The sequence below is a fragment of the Mixophyes fleayi genome, chromosome 4 (assembly GCF_038048845.1).
Source record: "Mixophyes fleayi isolate aMixFle1 chromosome 4, aMixFle1.hap1, whole genome shotgun sequence".
Classification (NCBI taxonomy): Eukaryota; Metazoa; Chordata; class Amphibia; order Anura; family Limnodynastidae; genus Mixophyes; species Mixophyes fleayi.
Genome location: NC_134405.1, coordinates 51,615,851 through 51,638,600, shown reverse-complemented (window position 1 = coordinate 51,638,600; position 22,750 = coordinate 51,615,851). Strand labels below are relative to the sequence as shown.

The 22,750-nt window shown below is 40.2% G+C and overlaps 1 protein-coding gene across 1 annotated transcript; it reads right to left on the bottom strand.

Moving 5' to 3' along the window:
* Positions 1 to 353: 353 nt before the first annotated feature.
* Positions 354 to 22,015, bottom strand: STAR (steroidogenic acute regulatory protein). Its single transcript, XM_075205107.1, has 7 exons — positions 21,726 to 22,015; positions 17,943 to 18,056; positions 17,604 to 17,731; positions 16,727 to 16,885; positions 3,484 to 3,668; positions 1,743 to 1,836; positions 354 to 1,237 (listed from the first exon to the last, which is right to left on the bottom strand). Exons 1-7 carry the CDS (start codon positions 21,787 to 21,789, stop codon positions 1,124 to 1,126), a joined length of 858 nt encoding a protein of 285 aa, XP_075061208.1. The 5' UTR covers positions 21,790 to 22,015; the 3' UTR covers positions 354 to 1,123.
* Positions 22,016 to 22,750: the final 735 nt, after the last annotated feature.

The window sequence follows — 22,750 nt, the reverse complement described above, 5'->3', positions numbered from 1 at the left end:
TAATATGTCTTTCTTCATGTATGCAGGTTTCATGAATGTGCACCAGTCGCCTACAGAAAACGAGGCAACTATTTTGTGGCTAACCAGAGAACCGTGAGAATGCAGCCTATGGATTCACTAGGATCCACTGACACCATGAGAATGCAGACTACTCTTTACCTAGGAACCAGTGACATCTATATGATATCACTGATCCCTAGCCAATTTATAAAACTGCATTTTCAAAATGGCTACCTCCACTGTTGTTAGGGTGACTTGGAGTCACATTAAATGACTGCCTCAACCAATTTAATTTGCAAACAAAGGTGCATCATTTTTTTTTATGTATATATATATATATATATATACTTTGTTAAGAAACTTGTAACCACTATGTCTATAAAACCTACAAAAGTTATTTTTTACTTCATGTAAAGGACACAATGGGCATTGTTGCTGATTTTAAAATTAGGTAGAGGCAAGAAATTCTGTAGATGAGGAGTAAAAGATAACTTTTACTATATTTTTAAGACTATAATTGAGACAAAATTACAGTGCAACTATCACCCACATACCGTGGAGGCAGCCATTATGTAAGCTGAAGTTATAATTATTAGATTGCAGCCTACCAGTTCAGTAGAATCCAGTATGTCATGCATATTAACCAGTGCCTAAATGTTTTCACTGGTTCCTAGGAAAGTAAATGGCTATATATGGGTCCAGCCCACAAAATGGCTCCCTTTACAGTAGGCCTGGTCAACCGAGGGCTCTACAGGTGATGTTAAACTACAAGCCCCAGCATGCTTTGTCAGCAGGCAGCCAGCCGATAGCTGGCAGGGCCGGTTGGAACTTGTAGTTTTAGAACACCTGGAGAGCCATTGGTTGGCCAGGCCTTCTCTACAGTGTGTAGATGACAGGTCTACTTCTAAACACTGTTTGTGACAGGAGAGACCATTTTACTGACATCTTATATTATTTATATCAGTGTCACTAATTCAAGTTTGGGGTCAACCTTTAAAGCTTCATAATACTTTGTTTAACAATAGTTCTGAAATACTATCCTGTCGATAATTTTATGGAATAAAGTTTGGAATTGGGGAGCAGCCGTCATGGGTGAGGAACATGAGAACTAGAAGATGCAGGGTTAGCAGAGAGGAAGACTGGATGAGGACATGGTGACTCGGCTACGGAGATGTTTAGCAAAATCCACTTGTGTCTGAGACAGAACTTGGTTGATGATGGATTTTGGCAGCCACCCCTGTGAGAAAGACAACATTTATTTTATTTATTACATGAAACACGCAGATAAGAGATAACAAATTGGGCAAGTAGGTAAACAAGGTGACATTTGCTGACCATTTCTGAAGCACATAGCTGCTATATATTGATATTATACTGTCTAATGATCAGCAAACAGTAACTTTTTGTATTTTAACATATTGAATAGATTGTTATCCATATATTCATTGTTTCTACAATTCAACAGCAACAATCAGACTGTAAAATTGACCTATAACCTCCACATAGTGTAAGACTTTTTTGGGCTGAACCAGTGCCTCATAAATATGTCATGTCTCATGAATATTAGGAAGGAATTCAGTGATGTCACTGGTCTCAAATCAATCTGATAGGCTAAATGCTGGTTCAGCCCATAAAATGGATGCATCCACTTTATGTAGGTGACAGGTCCACTGTAAGCACGGGATGTGTTTTTATATCTAATGTTTATTGTAGAGAGTAATATAAATGTATATGGAACGTACCTTTAAGTCAATACTGAGAAGCCAGGTTAGTTTGGTTTTTGATGGGTCTTCAAGCACGGGGTGTAGGACCATACAGGTGGGTCCATTCTCTGCCCTGGAATGGAGAAGAATATGTTGCATTATATAAGGATCCTGAGTATCTCTATACAATTCTACATTACATGTTACACTATACAATGTCAGCCACAGCACTAAAACCACCTGCCTAATATTATGTAGTTCCCCCTCGTGCTGCCAAAACAGCTCTGAACCATTGAGGCATGGGCTCCACAAGACCTCTGAAGGTGTCCTGTGGTATCTGGCACCAAGACGTTAGCGGCAGATCCTTTAAGTCCTGTAAGTTGTGAGGTGGGGCCTCCATGGCGTGAACATCCATATGAATGCCAGCACCCAAGGTTTCCCAGCAGAACACTGCCCAGGCATGTCTTCGTCCCAGAGTGTACCAGACCTGGTGATTTGGAGACGCTCTGACCCAGTCATCTAGCCATCTCCAAATTAGTCCTTGTTACAAAGTTTTAGATCCTTACACTTTTTCCTGCTTCTACTTCAAGAACTGATTTTTCACTTGCTGCCTTGGTCTGCAACAATGTTTAGGTAGATGGTACATGTCAATATAACACCCACATGAATGCCAGGACCAAAGGTTTCCCACCAGAACATTGTCCAGAGCATCACATTGCCTCTGCCGGCTTGTTTTCTTACCATAGTGCATCCTGGTGCCATCTCTTCCCCAAGTAAATGACATACACATACCCGGCTGGCCACATGATCTAAAAGAAAGCGTGATTCATCAGACCAGGCCATTGCTCCATGGCCCAGTTCTGGCGCTCACGTGTCTATTGTGTGTGCTTTGGTCGGTGGACAGGGGCAGCATGCGCACTCTGACATGTCTACGGCTACGCAGCCCCATGCGCAGCAAGCTGCGATGCGCTGTGTGTTCTGACACCTTTCTACCATAGCCAGCATTATCTTTTTCAGCAATTTGTGTTACAGTAGCTCTTCTGTAGGATTGGTCCAGACGGGCTAGTCTTCACTCCCCATGTACATCAATGAGCTTTGGGTGCCCATGACCCTTTCACCGGTTCTCCTTCCCTGGACCACATATGGTAGTTACTAACCGCTGCAGACTGAGACCACCCCACAAGACCTGCTGTTTTGGAGATGCGCTGACCCAGTCGTCTAGCCATCACAATTTAGTCCTTGTCAGAGTCGCTCATATCCATATACATGTCCATTTTTCCTGCTTACAACACATTAACTACAAGAACTGATTGTTCACTTGCTGCCTAATATAACCCACCCCTCGTCAGGTGCTATTGTAACCAGATAATCATTGTTATTCAGTTCGTTTGGCAGTGTTTAAATGTTGTATATACTGATAACGAACATACTGTACTATATACAGGTAACGAGTATGTTCCAGAAGTATTTAACCTGTGGCTCTCCGACTGCTGCTGAGTTCTTCAACAGATGGAGAGCCATATCCGAAGCCTGCTTCACACTAGTACAAACATGCACACTAAGGGGTATATTTACTAAATGGCGGGTTTGAAAAAGTGGAGATGTTGCCTATAGCAACTAATCAGATTCTAGCTTTCATTTATTTAGTACATTCTACAAAATGACAGCTAGAATCTGATTGGTTGCTATAGGCAACATCCCCACTTTTTCAAACCCGCAGCTTAGTAAATCTAGCCCTAAGTGTGCTTCACACTAGCACAAACATCCACACTAAGTGTACCTAATGTAGCCTTTTTGGTCCGGCATTTCCCCAAATCTTGTCGACATCCCAGCGAGGATGCAGGTTGACCCTCTTCTCTTGTTGCATCGCACGCTGACAAAATCCCGGGGTCCCACAATATTCCCAGGGGTCTCTGCTGCTTTCTCGTGTGTTATCATTGTGTCCTTTCCAATCCTCTGGAGAATCTGCAGAAACGGCAAATATTAGATCTAAGCATCAGTGTCCTCTATGTCTACACACTGCCAGCCGAAGGCATCATTGTTCTACCGTACCATAGTCACCTTCTAAAAACTATTGGATGTTCATATTGGTAGAATTGCAGTTCAATGGGCCGCAAATCACATGGAAACTTCACCTTTTTACTGGTTAGTTAAATAATTACATTTGTTAGATTTACCGTACTTTTCTTTGCTTTTTGTTTTTGCTTTTTAAATACTGGCCAACTTCTGCAGGGGTCCCTGTAGCCCAGGGCTATTAATTTGTTTGTATATGCAAAATTACATTAATTGTTATTCATTCCGCCGTGCTTTCCTACTGATATTGCAATGCCCAAGATATACAATGTATTACTGAGAATTGTAAAATATTATAAAGTCATTTTATTAATTCATGGGCAAACTGTGTAGAGAAATATGTGCCACAGCTGATATAGTTTACACTTTGGAAGCGTTCTCTTAGGACTTGTATACATTGGCATTCGTTCTAGAGTTTTTTATGCTTCTAAAATGCTAATTATTATTATTTATATCAATTATTTATAAAGCATTGACATATCATACAGTGTTGTATATTGGGGAGGGGGAGGGTCACAATACAAACAAATTGTGTACAATGAAATGAAACAAAAGATAATAATAAGGCAGCGGATTAGCAATTGTAGCTGCTATATTGTGTGTGGCTCTGCAGGGCAGAGATGAATGCGGCCATTGGAGACTGGCATGTCTGTACAGCCGGAGGTGTGGTGAGGTTGGAATAGGGGATACAGTGGAAGATGGAGACATGAAATATGAATTACTAATTGTAGAAATCTTAAGACAGCAAGTCAGCTGCTGGCAATCATGGCCTTCACCATTTACAATAAACAAACCTACATAAGCACCTAATAAATGTCATCTAAGATTTTCCCCCACAGATTTCAAGTACAATAAAGGGGTAAAAACAGCTCCACCATACACATGAGAACATGGTTGGGGCTTCGGGCAGCACGGTGGCATAGTGGTTAGCACATCTGCCTTACAGCACTGGGGTCAAGAGTTCAATTCCCAACTATGGTCTTATCTGTGTGGAGTTTGTATGTTCTCCCCGTGTTTGCGTGGGTTTCCTCCGGTGATCCGGTTTCCTCCCACACTCCAAAAACATACTGGTAGGTTAATTGGCTGCTATCAAAATTGACCATAGTCTCTCTCTCTGTCTGTCTGTGTGTATATATTAGGGAATGTAGACTGTAAGCTCCAATGGGGCAGGGACTGATGTGAATGAGTTCTCTGTACAGCGCTGCGGCATTAGTAGAGCTATATAAATAACTGATGATGATAATGATGATGTAATGGAAGAACTGGAAGAGTGGAATCTCTGTCTTTTCATGGTTCAGCAGAATCACAGCTATTAAGAATGATGATGACTCTACTAAAATTAATATGTTACTTTAACTAGTCACTATACTCAAAAGTGATTTTGACTTTGTCCAAGAACATATAATAAAATTTTATTTGGGAAACAAGTTATCTAGATTTTCCAAACATGTTTAGCTCCATTCTAATACTTTTGTAGGATTAACGTAACCTGATTTAAGGTGGCATTGGAAGGGCAGCCCCATTAGGGCAACTCTCAGACTGTCATCAGATGGCTTATTCCAATGCTTTTAATTGAACATTGCTGTTGTTATTCAATATCCCTTAGATTGTGCGCTCCTTTGTGCAGGGTCATCTCTCCTCCTGTTTTCACCACTTTAACTCTGCTCTCCAGCTACCTAGTCCTCCTCCTCGAGGACCCTCTTCTCCCCTTCCCCTCTCACTCCCTCCTCTCTCCTCTGGGGGTCTCCCTGTCACCCGTGCCCTCCTTCTTGGGCTCCGTTGTGGCGGACCTTCCCCTCTCCCTTCCCCCGCCTCTCTAGCTGTGCTTTGAGCTCATTGAGTTACTGTGCTTATTGTTTACTGTACTGTGCTGTCTTACCTCGTATTGTAATTTTGTTTGTCCCTGTACGGCGCTACGGACACCTAGTGGCGCCCTATAAATAAAAATTAATAATAATAAAATAATAATAATAACTACTTCCAATATCCTCTGATTGTCAAAGCAAGATAGACCATCACTCTTACATTTCTGTCCAATGGTGGATTTTGTCTGTGCCCTATCCGATTCCATCAAACCTAAAGCACGTCTGACAACTCTGACAAACCAATCTGCTACATTTATAAGGTAATTACCCCTCCACCTCTTGCCAGATTTGAGAGATGGTGCTTGAGGCACAATTGGGCAGAGGCACCTAGGACTGGCTGGTGAAGTGGTGAGCATACTCTTACTGCTGCCAGACAGTATTGCCGGGGAGCTGAGTATCAGCTGCTCCAGTTTTTTTATTATTATTTTTTTTTTATATATAAATCATTTTATTAATAGCATCAAGCATGAACAAATAGACCTGAATCAAGAGTGCAATTCATGATACTAGATAATACAGAACTACAAATTAGAGATGGGCGGGTCCGGTTCCCCGAAAACCGAACCCACCCGAACTTTGGGTATCCGAATACCGAGCTGAGTTGCTCAGTACTCTCCCGCCCGCTCCGAATCTAAATCGAGGCCGAACGTCATCGTGACGTCGTCGGATCTCGGGGCTTGGTTCTCGCGATACTTCAACATTATAAATACACGCCTCCACAGCAATCCATCGCCATTTGACAGAGGGTGAGAGCAGGGTGTAGTCACAGGCTGATTAGAGCAGGGACAGAGAATACAATATTCTTATTCCAATTGCTGTAACAAAAATCGCTAGAGAAGAGAGGAAGATAGAGGTTTATTTTATTTTTGTAATATTTGGCACTCCCCAGTGCTTTTGGGGTGTCCCTCATAATTGTGCATAAATATTTCTGGCTGTCAAAAGTCATATCTGTCAGCAGTATCTACCAAATAATTTTTAGCACTCCCCAGTGCTTTTGGGGTGTCCCCCATAATTGTGCATAAATATTTCTGGCTGTCCAAATTACTATCTGTCAGCAATATCTACCAAATACTTTTTAGCACTCCCCAGTGCTTTTGGGGTGTCCCCCATAATTGTGCATAAATATTTCTGGCTGTCCAAATTACTATCTGTCAGCAGTATCTACCAAATACTTTTTAGCACTACAAGTGCTTTGGGCTCAGAATGGATTCAAAGCAGTCCACATATGAGCAGAATGAGCAACCAGGTTCTGTCACCTGATGTTAGTGTTCCCAGTACGTCATCTAGGCAAGGTGATGTCAAACTACACAGTGTTTCGAAATCAGTCCAAAAAACACACACCCCAAAAAGATTTACTGTGTTGAAGCGAAAAAGAAGTGTAACTGATGAAAAGTTAAGTGCCGATAAAAAAAAAATTGCCAACATGCCATTCTATACACGCAGTGGCAAAGAGAGAATGAGGCCTTCACCTTTGTCTATTAATGGCAGATCTAAAAATGTTACGGAGCCTACAAGTGGTGCACAACTACTGTTACGCGTCAAAGCTGAGCTGCAAGATAACAGTAAGGCATTAGAGGATAATGTTTGCTCTGAATCAGAAATGACACCAATCCCTGTGGAGAGTCCATCCAACAGTGGAATGTCTAATCGTGAGCATTCTGTTAGTGTACCCATAAAGAGGGGTCCTTTCAGCAGTTCTGCTGATGTGTGCCTGAACAGCCCGAGTGTAGCCGGTGATACACCAAGTAAGGATGACACTTTGTCTTTAGAAGAGGATGTGGGGGAGATTTGGGTATCCGACGATGAGGATGCGGTTGATTGTGTAAGTCCTGCAGCAGTGTGGCACCAGTGGGAACAGTTCTGGCACGTGAGGTTCTGGCACCAATATGCACTTTCCAAACACAAGCAGGGATGACGCAGGGGGCAGAGCACAACAGATTAACATCTGGGCTTGTTTGAAAGATTTTTTTAAAAAATGTGTGACCTTGACCACAACTCCAACCAATCCTACTATTGCATAGGATGGTGGAGGGCCTATCAGGGATTAAACTGTATTTTTACTAATTTACAGTCATAAGGTTTGGGTGTAATATACACCCAAAGACGAGTGCTCAATTGCTAAGAGTCATTGATGAAGAGGAAGACAAGCAGGCTTGTCTATAGAATTTGCAAGACCAAGTAATTTGAATTCCAAAAGTGGTGCACAACTACTGTTACGTGTGAAAGCCGAGCTGCAAGAAAACACTAAGGCCAATCCCTGTGGAGAGTCCATCCAACCATGGTATGTCTAATCGTGAGCATTCTGATAATGTACCCATAAAGAAGGGCTGTTTCAGCAGTTCTGCTGATGTGTGCCTGAACAGCCCGAGTGTAGCCGGTGATACACAAATTGAGGATGCCACTTTGGAATTAGAAGAGAATGAGGGGGAGATTTGTGTAGGCGACGAGGGCGCTAAGGATGATGTGGATGATTAGGATGCAGACAGATACCAAACTGCCTTTGTCCATTTCTTATAATATTCTAATTCTACAGTCTATGCAGGCTGCTTTTTTCTATTCAACTACAAGTGGAGGGTGGGGTCACAGACAGCCACCAAACTACCTTGGTCCATTTATTTTTTATATTGTTCAGTCTATCCAGGCTGCTTTTTTCTATTCAACTACAAGTGGAGGGCGGGGGGGGCACAGACAGCCACCAAACTACCTTAGTCTATTTATTTTTTATATTGTTCAGTCTATCCAGGCTGCTTTTTTCTATTCAACTACAAGTGGAGGGCGGGGGGGCACAGACAGCCACCAAACTACCTTAGTCTATTTATTTTTTATATTGTTCAGTCTATCCAGGCTGCTTTTTTTTTATTCAACTACAAGTGGAGGGGTGGGGGGAAGGTGGCTATAGAGACAGAAACCAAACTGCCTTTGTCCATTTCTTTAGATATTTAACTATAAGTGTAGGGTGTAATATACACCCAAAGACGATGGCTGCATTGCCAATATGCATAGATGGAGAGGAAGACAATCTGGTTTGTGTGTAGAATTAATGAAGGCCTACCTACCAGGAATTAAACAGTTTTTTGGATAATTTATTAGCTTTACAATTACATTACTTATCCAAGAGCACTAAATTTGGTTATTTTAGGCCCAAAAACATTGATTTTCCAACAAAATAGCAAAACAAAACCAAAACACGCAATGGCGGTTTTTGCAAAACCAAAACAGGACGGTAATCCAGATCCAAAACCGAATCCAAAACCAAAACACGGGGTCAGTGACCATCTCTACTACAAATACACATTAAGCATGATACATAGGGAGAATCAACTTTCATGCTTGGATTTTGAAATTAATTAAAAAGAGGGGAGGGAGAGAGGTGGTGGAGGGACAAAATTAACCGCTCTGCAACATGGTATCAGCAGAAATATTATCATAAGTATATTTCATCATCATTATCCTCAACATTTATTTATATAACGTCAACATATTCCATAGCGCTTTATAATTGGGAACAAACACAGTAACAAAACAATACTAGGTAATACAGACAGAGAGGTAAGAGGGCCCTGCTCACTAGCTTACAATCTATGGGACTATAGGAGTTTGATGCATGAGGATAAGTGCTACATATTGTATATTGGTCCTGCCAGATTGCAAAGGTAAAAAGTGCTTAGTGGACTATATGATCCAGTCACTGTTGCAATTTGGTCAAGGGGTGAGAGTTGTCTTATCTGAACTGTGGAAATAGGGTACCTTAGGGAGATTAGGAGGGTGGTTGAGGAATATTATAAGTTTGCCTGAAGAGATGAGTTTTCAGAGAACACTTGAAGATTTAAAGACTAGAGGAAAGTCTTATTGTGCCAGGGAGGGAATTCCACAGAGTGGGTGCAGCCCAAAAAATAGACCGGTAGCTGGGAATGGGAGCATATAATGCGAGTGGGTGAGAGACGCAGCTCTTGTGAAGAACGGAGATGTCAAGTTGGAATATATTTTGAGATAAATGAGGAGATGTATATTGGTACTGTTTTGTTGATGGCCTTGTATGTTGATAGAAGTATTATATATTGGATTTGGTAATAAACATGCACTCAGTGTAGAGACTGACAGAGCGGCTAAGCAGTAGAAGATGATTTGCAAGGAAAATCAATCTAGTCGGTGTATGCAAAGTTGATTGTAGGGGTGAGAGTCTGTTTTGCGTTTTTGTAGTGAGATATGCCCATATTTTAGAAATGTTTTATAGATGTATGTAACAGGATGTAGGTATAGATTGGATGTGGGGAACAAAGGAGAGTTGTGACTCAAGGATCACACCAAGACAGCGAGCTTGTGGGGTAGGATTTATGTTCATGTTGTCAACAGAAATAGAAATGTCAGGCAGTTAATATCTGTTGGTGGGGGGAATATTATTAGCTCTGTTTTTGCAAGGTTAAGTTTGAGTTGTCAAGAGGACATTGAAGATGAAATGACAGAAAGACTGTCAGTAACATGGGTTAACACATTTTTTGTGGACTTTGTATGTTCTCCCCATGTTTGCGTGGGTTTCCTCCGGGTGCTCCGGTTTCCTTCCACACTCCAAAAACAAACTGGTAGGATAATTGGCTGCTATTAAATTGACCTTAGTCTCTCTCTGTCTGTGTGTGTATGATAGGGTGTTTAGACTGTAAGCTCCAATGGGGCAGGGATTGATGTGAGTTCTCTGTACAGCGCTGCAGATTTAGTAGCATTATATAAATAGCTGCTGATGATGATGGTGGTGAGAGATACGGAGAAGATAGATACATCTGCATAGAGATGATACTGAAATCCAAAGGAGAATATTAGTTTCCCAAAAATAGTGGTCTAGATAGAGAATAGCAGAGGACAGAGAACTGAGCTTTGTAGTACTGCAACTGATAAAGGAAGCAGAGAGGATGTGGATTCAGAGAAACTAACACTGAAAGAGCGATTAGGTGGGATGTGAACCAGGATAGGACAGTGTCCTGAAGACCTAGGGACCGTAATTTGAGAGAGAGTTTTTGGGTCAGGATTTAATTTTTCCAGAATAGGAGTAATGACTCTGTGCTTGTATAATTACAAAGATACCAGCAGAGAGAGAAATATTACAGATTTTAACTAAGGTTGGGATGAGCACAGAAGACAGGGATCTACTGATTTGTGAGGGTCCATCAAGAGGACTGGTAGTAGAGTAGGAAGATAAGAAGAGAGTATTACCTCATCTATTTGTGACTTGCTTACTGTATATGGTGCTAAGGAATCTGTGGCACCTTATAAATCAATACATAATAGTAATAAAATAATAATAATAATAATAAATAGTTCATCTTCATTTGAACAAGCTGAGTTGAGACTAAGAATAAAGAGAGGAGACATTATTAAATTGGGTCATTGGAAACCAAATTTTAAGAAGGAAGACAGATGTTCCATTGTGGGTGAAATCTGGTCCTTCCAACAGCTGGTTTCCAGGCAGGTGACCACAGTAAAAATATGTCTGGTAAGTTTATTAAGGTGTTTTGAGAGATCAGGAAATGGGAGCGGAAGAATTATGTTTCTCGGTTGGAAAGGAAGGTCAGCAGTGGTTAGAGTAGCAAACGGACTCTACCTCCTACCCGAATCTCTGTATAACTGGGCAGGACCACTAAAAATGCAGAATTGAACCCACTTCCTGACAATCTCTCCAACAAGGGTGGAGTAGTGTTATTTTCATGTTAAATTGCAGCGATGTTATTCTTCGCATCTGTGTAATAAATATGAATATAAGAGGCGGGGGTGGGGGGCATGATGACACAATTCACGTTGTCACACCCCGCACTTGTCCCTTGGTGCTCCCCAAAAAGTAGCCATGAATAATGTATATATGGGCAGCACGGTGGCAAAGTGGTTAGTACTTCTGCCTCACAACACTGGGGTCTTAAGTTCAATTCCCAACCACAGCCCTATCTGAGAGGAGTTTGTATGTTCTCCCTGTGTTTGCGTGGGTTTCTTTCGGGTGCTCCGGTTTCCTCCCACACTCCAAAAACATACTAGTAGGTTAATTGGCTGCTATCAAATTGACCATAGTCTGTGTGTCTGTCTGTCTCTGTCTGTCTGTCTGTGTGTTAGGGAATTTAGGCTGTAAGCTCCAATGGTGCAGGGACTGATGTGAGTGAGTTCTCTGTACAGCGCTGCAGAATTAGTGGCGCTATATAAATAAATGGTAATAATAATAATAATAATAATAATAATAATAATAATAATAATAATAATATTACAACATTCTTTTTAGAATTTAATAAAATATGTGATATTGTTAGATCCTTAATACTCATTGTGGAATGTGATGGGAAGTAGAAACAGATTTTGACAAGTGGTTATAGATTTAGCTCAAGAAAAGTCCCTTATTGGGACTAATTTAGTGTTAGAAGCAAAGAAAAAAAAAATAGGTATGTACCATTTGTACCTTGGAAAAACCATGTTGCACTCCAGGGGAGGGGGGGATTTAAAATGTGCGGACAGAATTGGGAGAGGAGCGTGACCTAGCTCAACACTAAATTACAATGTGAAAATAAAGCTGTCCAGTATTTGTGTGCTATATGCAACATCAGTCAGTATTTTCCTTCATGCAAAAGCAATAAATCTATTTGCACCCTTTGTATTGCAACATGGATTATCCAGCAAATGTTCACCTTTTTTTCCTGCTTTGCTCCTAACTCTAAACAACATAAACTCTAAATAAAGCCCGTTGTCTCCATCTGTTTGATACCTGGCTGCTTCTACAAGCATTCTACAGGCCTGGACTTTTAGGATATAAGTACTGTCAACAAGTCAATAAAGGTTTTGTATTGAGGCCCTGGAATGCTGGGAAACACTTTCATATCCAGGATATATTACTTGCTGGAGTTGCCAGACACAGTGTGTGGATATAACTATTAGACAGCTGCGGAATCATGTAGATGAACATAGTTCAGATGCTGAGACTGGAAGTGATCTCGCCTAGTGTTGTATTATTGCATTTAACAGCATTTTTCCCTTTAGTGTATTTGTAGGATCACACAACACCCTAGGGCAGGAGTCAGCAACCCCCAGCACGCGTTCCAGACGTGGCACGTGGACCACTTCTGTCTGACGCTCTGCTGGTGTCAGGTTAAACAAACCAAAGATGGGTGAAACGGGGCTGCTGCACATGTGTAGCAGCTTTATTTCAGTCATCTTCTGCAGCTTTAGCCTGACAGCTCTGGAGCTCGGCGTGCCAGCCAGAAGAGGTCCATTTGTCACGTCTGGCACGCGTACTGGGGGTTGCTGACCCCTGTGCTAATTCGGACTCAAGAGGTAAGTATCAGGGACAGCAACTGGGGGCACATGTATGAGTGATACCAGGGACTTGGGGGCACAAGTGGGAGTGATACCAGGAACTGGGGGCACAAGTGTGAGGGATACCAAGATCTAGAGGCACAAGGGTGAGTGATAAGAGTAACTGGGGGCTCAAGTGTGAGAGATACCAGGAACTGGGGGCACAAGAGTGGAATTTGATAGTTGTACGATCAAAACAGTAAAATAAGTGTTATAAGGCATACTACTGTACTCCAGCACACTTTGACCAGTGTGTGTGTGTGTGTGTGTGTGTGTGTGTGTGTGTGTGTGTGTGTGTGTGTGTGTGTGTGCGTGCGTGTGTGTGTGTGTGTGTGTGTGTGTGTGTGTGTGTGTGTGTGTGTGTGTGTGTGTGTGTACAACTGGCACAGCTGGGCTTGAAAGGATTTTTCGCCAGCGCACTGATAGAAAAAGGTTGCCGACCCCTGCTCTAGGGGACAGAATATGATTCAAAAGCCTCATATATCCCATATTAGATTTCAAATTGTGTAGGAAACCGGTTTTAATTCCATTTGAGATTTTATTTTGTTTCCCCTCTGCAGCCTTGTGTTGCACGTCTATTCTGATATGTTTGTGCTGTTAAATTATAGTAACATTTAGCTTGACTATTGGTTGTTACTGTGTTTATTTACAGTATTAGGCAAAAGACTTAGAACACCCCTATTTTTCCAGTTTTAGACTACATCAGATCTATACGTTGCTGAGGGATGTTGTCTGCTGCATTGTTCATGAACCTCATACACATCAACACAGTGTAAAAGATAAACACCACTATGTGTTTTTCTTTTAAGATGCTGCATCCCTGATGTCTGCATGTATAAGTATGAGATACCCTGCGGCACTGCGCAGCCTCCACTCAGATCCCACTGTATCTGACAGAAGCTGCAGCCCCACAAAACAAAGACCATGAGCCTCTACAACAGCAGCATCCAAAACAGGTACATGCAGATCATTTCCATGCATTGTTCCCTGAGTAACACGCAACACAGTGAAGTTCTGTAGAATCCTTTAGAACTAGGGCAGTGGTTGTGAAGCAACAGATAGAGGAGGTGATGTCACTGATTGGCTGGGCATACTCTAACACACACACAAATTCAGTGTAAAAATATTATCACAAGAAATTTATTTTTTTATTAATATTTTTAGTGTTTTTTTAAGATGCTCACCTCTTCAACCTGTCCCTCTTTACTGCATTTTCCCGTCCATCTTCAAACATGCTCTAATCTAGCCTATTCTCAAGAAACCATCTATTGATGCTACAGCTCTGTCAAGCTAATGCACTTTTCTCTTCTCCTCTTTGTTTCCAAACTACTTGAACGGTTTATCTACAACTGCCTGACCCGCTTTCTCACTCTCTTCTCGAATATCTTCAATCAGGCTTCCGCCCTCTACACTCCAAGACTGCCCTTACAAAAGTGAGCAATGTTCTGCTCTTTTCGACACAGTCGACCACTCTCTTTTCCATTGGCCTTCACAGCACTGTCCTCTCCTGTCTTATATTCTAAATCATGCTCCCTTTGTCTTCTTCTATCTGTTGGGGTCCCTCAAAAGTCTGTTCACTGCCCACTATTTTCCTCTATTGCACCTCTTCTCTTGGTGAACTGCTATGAGCTCCATTACCGCCACTGTGTAGATCACACTCAAATCATCCTCTATTCCACTGATCTCTCTCCTTCTCTGATATCCCGTGTGTCTATCTGCACTTTCCACCAGGATGTCCCAATGCTACCTCAAGCTCAATATGTCCTAAATGGAGCTCATCATCTTTCACCCTCCTAGTGTCACTACACCTCCCCACATCACTCTCACGGTTGACTAGATCATCATCCAGTCACTAATGCATCTTGACACCAAATCTTATTCTATTCTCTTGTCTTGACTATTGCTACCTCCTCCCATCTAGCTTTCCCCCTAATCTGTCTTTCACCTTTACAGCAAGACAGGTCTTCCGCTCCCGATGCTCCTCATCCACAGCCCCACACTGCAAATCCAAACGTTAGCTCCCTATTACCTCCAGAATGCAATTCAAACTGCTCTTTCTCATCTACAAAGCCCAAGCCAGTGCCCCCCCTCATACATCCCTAACCTCATCACGGGATACACTCCAGCTCGACCGCTCTGCTCTGCCTCTGACCTACGTCTCTTCTCCCCTCTGATAACCATCTTACTCCCGACTCCAAGACTTCTCCTGTGCTGCTCCCTTCTCATGGAACTCCCTACCACATCAGGCCAGACTCTCACCCAACCTTCAACCTTTTCACTATCCTACCCCAGCTTGAGATTACTGCCACATCTACTACCTGCCATGTCATTCTGGCTAAATCTATTGTCTCTGCTTTGCCCCCCTCTGTACTTGTGATGTTTTTATGTTTAATTTGTACTTTGTTTGACTGCTTATGCTGACTATCGGGCACAGTGAATTTGTTGCGCCTTCCAAATAAACAATAATTGTCATAAACATCATCATTAATTTGTAAGGCGCCACAAATTACGCAGGAATGGATAGTGACAATTAATATGACCATGATGATGAATCACTGTGACAAAATCTATGAGTGTCAGTAAGTGTTTCAGAACGTGAAATTTAATGCAAGCAACAAATAAACACTGGTAAAAAAAAATGCATTAAACCATTGCAGTGATAATAATTAGTGAGATTAGAGCACAGTAGACAGAAGGAATGTTCTTTTACAGAGCACAGAACACACATCAAGGTCATGTTGATAATGGGTCAAGGAAATACAAGATATCAAACCTGTTTGTGCCAAAAGAACAAACACAAACTGCATAATAATTTGAGTATGTTAAGAGGTAGTGTAATTATGATAAGACTAAGCCACTGTGCGGGCAGCACGGTGGCTCAGTGGTCAGCATTTCTGTCCACAGCACAAGGGTCATGAGTTCCATTTCGAGCAGGGTCCTATCTGTGTGGAGTTTGTATGTTCTCCGTGTTTTTGAACATACTGGTAGGTTATTTGGCTTATGACAAAATGGACCCTAGTATGTGACTGCGTGAGTGAGTGAGTGAGTGAGTGTGTGTGTGTGTGTGTGTGTGTGTGTGTGGCAGGGAATGATGTGAGTGATTACATATTCTCTGTACAGTCCTACGTAATATGATTGGCACTATATAAATAATAACAATAATGACATATAGCTGTAAATAACATCCTAATTCTTGAAGAAATTAAAGCTCTTGACGTCTACACGAATATTAGACCCAGGGTTTGAGCAATATTACATTTTTAAAGGGCATAAGTAAAATTAACAACTGGAATTTACTATACTTCTAGAGAATGACTGGACAATCCATAGCTCTCCAGCTCTTGTTCCAGCCCCATCTAGAATAAACTTTTGCTGTAATTAGGTCATTGATAAAAGCTATTATCAGACAGCTTATCACACTTGCTTGTACTCCATGCACTGTGCTCATGTTATATTACATCACTCCCTATACAGGGACAACCATTTTGCACCAATCTCAGGTAAGTATACAGTTTCCATTGTGCCTTTCACAGTGTATGTTGGTATGTATTGAGCGTGAAAGAAATGCATGTAAGGGTAGTAAGTTATATGAATGATTGATGTTGCCTGCTGACTTGGTGATAGCTTTTAAAAGTTTTATCTTTTTGAATAATATAATATGCAGGGTTATTTTATATTACACTCAGTTATTTCCCCCCCTCATTTGAGGCAATAAGAACACTTAGAAAACAATCTGTTATCCAATAATTTGTGAAGTTTTCCTACCTTCACTTCCTTCACGTTTGGATTCCACTCCGCCATTTTCTCCATGTTGTCCACCAATTCTCCATACACATTATCTAGAGGCTTCTCCACAACGGCCTCCAGCTTGAAGACCTTTCCAATGTCTGGGAGGACTTTGCTTAGTACTTTATCTCCATTTTCCTTTAAAAAAAAAAGAATAAAATACTTAGTTGGATAAGCCACACTAATAGTGACTTGTACCATTATTAAATGGGGCAGCACAGTGGCCTGGTGGTTAGCACTTCTGCCTCACAGCACTGGGGTCATGAGTTCAATTCTCGACCATGGCCTTATCTGTGTGGAGTTTGTATGTTCTCCCTGTGTTTGCGTGGGTTTCCTCTTGGTGCTCTGGTTTCCTCCCACACTCCAAAAACATACTGGTAGGTTAATTGGCTGCTATCAAAATTGACCCTAGTCTCTGTCTGTCTGTCTGACTGTGTGTGTATGTTAGGTAATTTAGACTGTAAGCTTCAATAGGGCAGGGACTGATGTGAATGGGTTCTCTGTACAGCGCTGAAGAATTAGTGGCGCTATATAAATAAACGGTGATGATGCTGAGAATATATTTTTTAGAAACTGGGAGAACACCTATGTCTATCATAGCTTACTTATCATAGCTCATAAGTCTCATTTGAATAGTTTTCATGTACTTTATCTCGGGGTCATTATATTATTGTGAGTATTTCAAAATAAATAAACACATGAAGGTATATTTAATACATAATCTGTAAGCAAAAGTCAACATCGACTACAAGTCAAAAGCCACACTATGCTTTTCTATAGAAATACTGACATGTTATTGAGGGTGTGTGTATCATGTGAACCCATGCTGACAAAAGTGACAAAAAAAGCATCATACCGCTACGATCTCTACTTTCCATCCATCCTGCTCGCTGAGGATGCTCATTGACTTCTTCAGGGCTTCTTCTCCCTGTTTGATGTAGGACATCTCAGCCTCATTGTAGGTCTTCTCTTCAAGCCTGGAACCTGACAAAGGAAATTATTAATAAAGTCACCTGACCAAACATATCTACCATCCTTGGTTAAAGTGATTGGCCAGCTCCAAATTGCTGTTATCCTTCCCAGACAATGGTGGTGGCCACAGTAATGGCCACTTGTCTATAGAAGATGAATTACAACATTTTAAGTGGTCAGGAAAGTATGAAACAAGTCGAGGAGCAGTTACAATAGGACTTACTCAATAAGGAACTTCTCCTTCTAACTTGATTTATCCATTGGCTGGGTCCTGGTCCAACTAGAGACAACTTTTCCAGTTCATGCGAGAGTGCGACAGCGGCTGTCCTCCTGAGACCTACAGAGTTAATAAAACAAATACGTTATTAATTATTGTGATGATGATGATTATTATTATTATTATTATTATTTAAATTAATTAATATATAATTCAACAGAATTACTGTGGTAAATGATTTAGAAGACGAACCATGAAAAATGAACTGGAATAATGACACTACAAAATAAGGGTCATTATTAACAACAAACAGTCGTTAATAACATTAAATCTGCATTAACATGAGGATAAACTAATTACATAATGTGTTAGTCTTAGGTATATTGAAATGTGTTGTTTAGTAGTTTATTATGTATTTGAGGGAGTAGAGGTGAAAGGACAGTAATTAAGAAATCAGCCATCAGTAATAGTTTAACTTTACCTACGATATTTGTGTAGTTTTGGTACAGAGTTACTTTATGCTATTATTGTGGTATTATCAAGAATTGATGGATATCTTGTGTGCACGTAACTAATAGTATATATATATATATATATATATATATATATATATATATATATATATATATACAGTATACAATTTGCATGACTTGCATAAGAATGATGGTTATTTTATTTGTACTTAATATGTTTGTGTATGAAAACATCTTAATTACGACATACATGATGTGAGGACCTAAAGAGCACCAGTATAATTAAGCTCCATCACACCAATCCCCATAGAGAGCAATGGTGCCTATATTAGCCTCTATTAACGTTTCTGTATCAGCTAAGTTAAAATGCTGTACAATTTACATCTAGTCATACAAACGAACATGATAAATGGTTATCATATACTGATTTACACCAATTTTGAATGTCAATTTTTTATCTTGCAAATGAGGTGGTATTTTGTTATAAATACTTAGATCAAAGAAAACTCTACAATGATAGAAATGTTTGGCTCTTATTGACTGTAGTTTTTTCAACTATGTGATATATGAACCTATAGCAATGGAAAAGGTCTGTTCCAGTATGGATCGCTGCTAACAAGGTTCTTTAATGGTTAATAATAATTTCTTAGTGAGAGGTTCCACAACAGTACGAATGGTCTTTTGCTATTTTTGTAAAGAGGTGCCTGGTTGTTAATCCATCATGCATCACTTAAAATTACACCACTGTTAAAATAAGGGACTTGGGATGTGGGGCAGAATATTCGCTTGCAGAAAGTAACTTCTGAATGGTTTTGTAACTAAAAAGAGGTGTTGAAGAAATCACAGCTCAGAATAACCTCCGCAACAAGGCTAAATATTGTTTATTTAATTCCACTTAAATTTAAGATTTTTAGATTGATTATCAGTTCCATAAGCAAACCAATCCTTACTACTCCTCTATATTGATCGGTAGGTTGGTTTCACTGATAACTTACCTAAAGAAGGGTTAACATAGTTTTTACACCTGATCACCATCCCATAAATTAAATTAGGAAGTGTGAATAATTTACTTTTTGTAGGTCTGTGTGCGCCAATTTGTCCTCAAACTGCGGCTAAATAACTGGCAGATTTATCCACAAATCTGCAACTGTTTGAATCATGTACAACAGCTGAAATGGTTTGTTCTGTTTTCACATATGCTGTCACAGAAGGCATCTATCTGCAGGCTGAGAATGTCCTGTCTACAGCTTGTTAGCGAACAAGCGTTCCAACCAAGGCACGGAAAGGGCTTGTTGGGAAGAGCCGGTAATGAGTGTTTAGTAAGAATTTACTCACACAGAGTTCCAGGCAGAACAAGGCAAATCACTCTAACTATCAGACAGACATTAGGGTCATGGATGCTCATGCTTGCATGCCTCACATGATCAGTAAAAATAATAATCTTCAGTCCACTTCAATCAAGCATACAATAGTGAATAACATTTACAATATTTGTTCAGAACATCAATAATGTGAATATTGGTTATATTACTACTGAAGTAACCCAGATGTTTTAAAAAAAACACAGAAAGTAAATCCTGAAGCACTTATATTGTATGTAATAGAAGTGCAATATATATTACTAATGATTTGCAGGGTCCTCATTCTTCTGAGCGAAACATTTGTTGGAATCTACCATGCTAGGCGCTGACTTGCAGTTGCCACAGAGGCTTACATTTATTAACGTGCAAAGTTGAATCATGAAGATTTTTGTTTGAGTAGTGCATGTTTTTTTTTTATGCTTAAAAATACAGAATTAAAATTTCAAGTTGTGCACCAGTCTTCCTATAAAGGCACCTTAGTAAATAGTACTGCAAAATGCTTGATGCTTTGCTATAAATATACTATAAAAACATAATCATCTGTTAGGTAAAAAAACCAATAATTTTTAAAGATTTGCTTAAATAATAGATATAGTCATCTAAATGTGAAAGCTAAATCCATCTATTATTGTTTGTGCTTATAGTAGCTTGACAAAGTTCGATATGGTAAGACTAATAAATTATTTACTGAGCAGTATGTAAAACACAGCTTTACTTTATTTTCTTATAATAGTCTAAGCAACATAATAAGTATACAAACAATGCATTACATTCTCTGCAACAACAAGGCTAGACTTTACATTAGGAAACAGGAGGCACAGGATTATACAATCTGCAATACGGAATAATGGGTGGAGAATAGAACTAATGTTATGCGGGTAAGGTATCTAAGATACGCTCTTTAGTGGAACAAAGTGTAGACTAATTATTTCAGATTTTATGCTGTAAAGGCCTTATGTAAAACAAAAGCATTATGGCTCAAATAAATCAAGCAAATACATTATCAGAGTGACATTACTAACACACAAAACATAATTCCCTATTTTATGCACTTATCACTTTTGTATCTTACAATATTTCAAACTGCCTGAAAGCACAAACTACCATAAATTATCGTTACAAATGCTATATAAAAGTGACCAAGGACTACATCTCACAATAAAACAAAGACACTTTTGATGGTTTGCGAAAAAACAGTTCCATAAAAGTCTCTAAAAATCCCCACATGATGGCTAGTGTCCAGTATTTGGGTCAAGAATCAGCTATAGAGAGCAATAATTATATTGCCATCTGTCAGTAGCCCACTGACTCACACTAGAACAAGCTGTACGGATAACATCTTCATATCTTTACTCAGAATTACAGCAGAAAGAGGGGTTTTCCCGGTCAGCAGGTCTTGATCTTCCACAATGAGCAGAATTATTCAGTCTCTATTGATAAATGCTAATAGGGTTCAGAATGATCAGTGATTCCATCAGTTTCGTACATCAAGTAGGCAAATTTAAAAAAAATAATAATGGCCAATTGGAGACCACTGACAAGTAATCACTTCTTTTAAAGTTTTGTTAAAGATTTATTTCATGTAGTCTATAGCAGTGTTGGCTAACGTGTGACACTCCAGGTGTTGGGAAACTACAAGTCCCAGCATACCCTTTCAGCAATAAGCTGCTATATATTGGCAAAGCATGCTGGGACTTGTAGTTTCACAACACCTGGAGTGTCACAGGTTAACCAACACTGGTCTATAGCCTAACAAGGCAATGCATGAAAGTAAAACCAATGTAAATATAGAAATACTTTATACAAATATCTGCTCCATAGTTAGAAAAGAAAAAAACTCAGAAACCAATTAAGTCAAATAATTTAATTTATATATTATAGGGATCCCCGGCCCTTAAATTGATCCATTGTTCCTTACATAAATAAAGAGCTCAGCATGTCATGTAACAGTTTACCTGTCATGTTGCGTAGATGTCGGTATGATATCCCAGCACACAGCTTGAATGTTGCAGGTAACATGGCTCAGGTCAGCTATGGGTATGTCTCCTGGCTGTAGTTGGTCAGTATGTGTGTTTAGCGGGTGTCTAGATGCCAACTATCTCCAAGCTCAGTGTGTCTGTCGATGATCTGCTGGAGGTTCCTTAGTGGTTCAGTTCTACGTATTACCAGCAAATGATTAGATAGCCAGGATATCTCTGCTCTGAGTATATATGATCTGTAGAGCTGGGTAGGGTCCAGAACTCTGTTTAAATCCTCCCGTCTGAAGGATGCCGTGCTGTAATGACACAGATAAGGACACAACATTATTTAGCAGAGGCCAGCGGGAGCAAGGACGAGAGTTACACAAATATGTCAGTGATGATTAAGCCCTGATTCAGTGCATCAAGGCAAAGATGAGGCAACTACTAGAGTGACATTAACCCTATGTGTGTATTATTCATATACAATATATAAGTCACCTTAAAACGTCTACTTTTGTGGTCTTTTTTGGGGGGATTAAATTTGTAAATAAAACTCCTATCTTTAATTGTTTACTAGATACACTCTCTAGGAGAGTGTATCTAACTCTTACCTCTCCTGCAAGTTCTTCCATCTTTGATGGGCCAGCCTTACTGGGTGCTCTAGGTATGACCGCTCTCCTCTGCCGCTTCATTTTGCTGGTGCTTTGGGCCTAAAATGGACATACACTATGGGGACTTATATGCAAATCTGAGGCAAAACAGAGCTCTACTTTGCTGCCTTTATTAACTATGGCATCAGGGGATAATTCTGCTGTAGCAGGCTTCCACTAATGAAGACCTTACACAAACCAGGATTTGTGGAAAGGACACCTAGGCCCAGGCATATGGTGGCAGAATTAATGGGGTGGCAAGTTTACAGTCAAGTCCATAAATATTGGAACTTCGACACAATTCTCATATTTTGGGCTCTGTAGATGTGCTTTAACTGCAGACTTTCAGCTTTAATTTTAGGGTATTTA

Bases quoted from the DNA above. Each gene is read 5' to 3' on its own strand.
- STAR (XM_075205107.1), bottom strand. From the start codon at position 21,789: ATGTTACCTGCAACATTCAAGCTGTGTGCTGGGATATCATACCGACAT. The intron at 18,057-21,725 runs GTAAACTGTTAC...TTAACTCTGTAG, and splicing joins ACATCTACGCAACATGACAG to GTCTCAGGAGGACAGCCGCT. The intron at 17,732-17,942 runs GTAAGTCCTATT...TTCCTTTGTCAG, and splicing joins AAGGAGAAGTTCCTTATTGA to GTTCCAGGCTTGAAGAGAAG.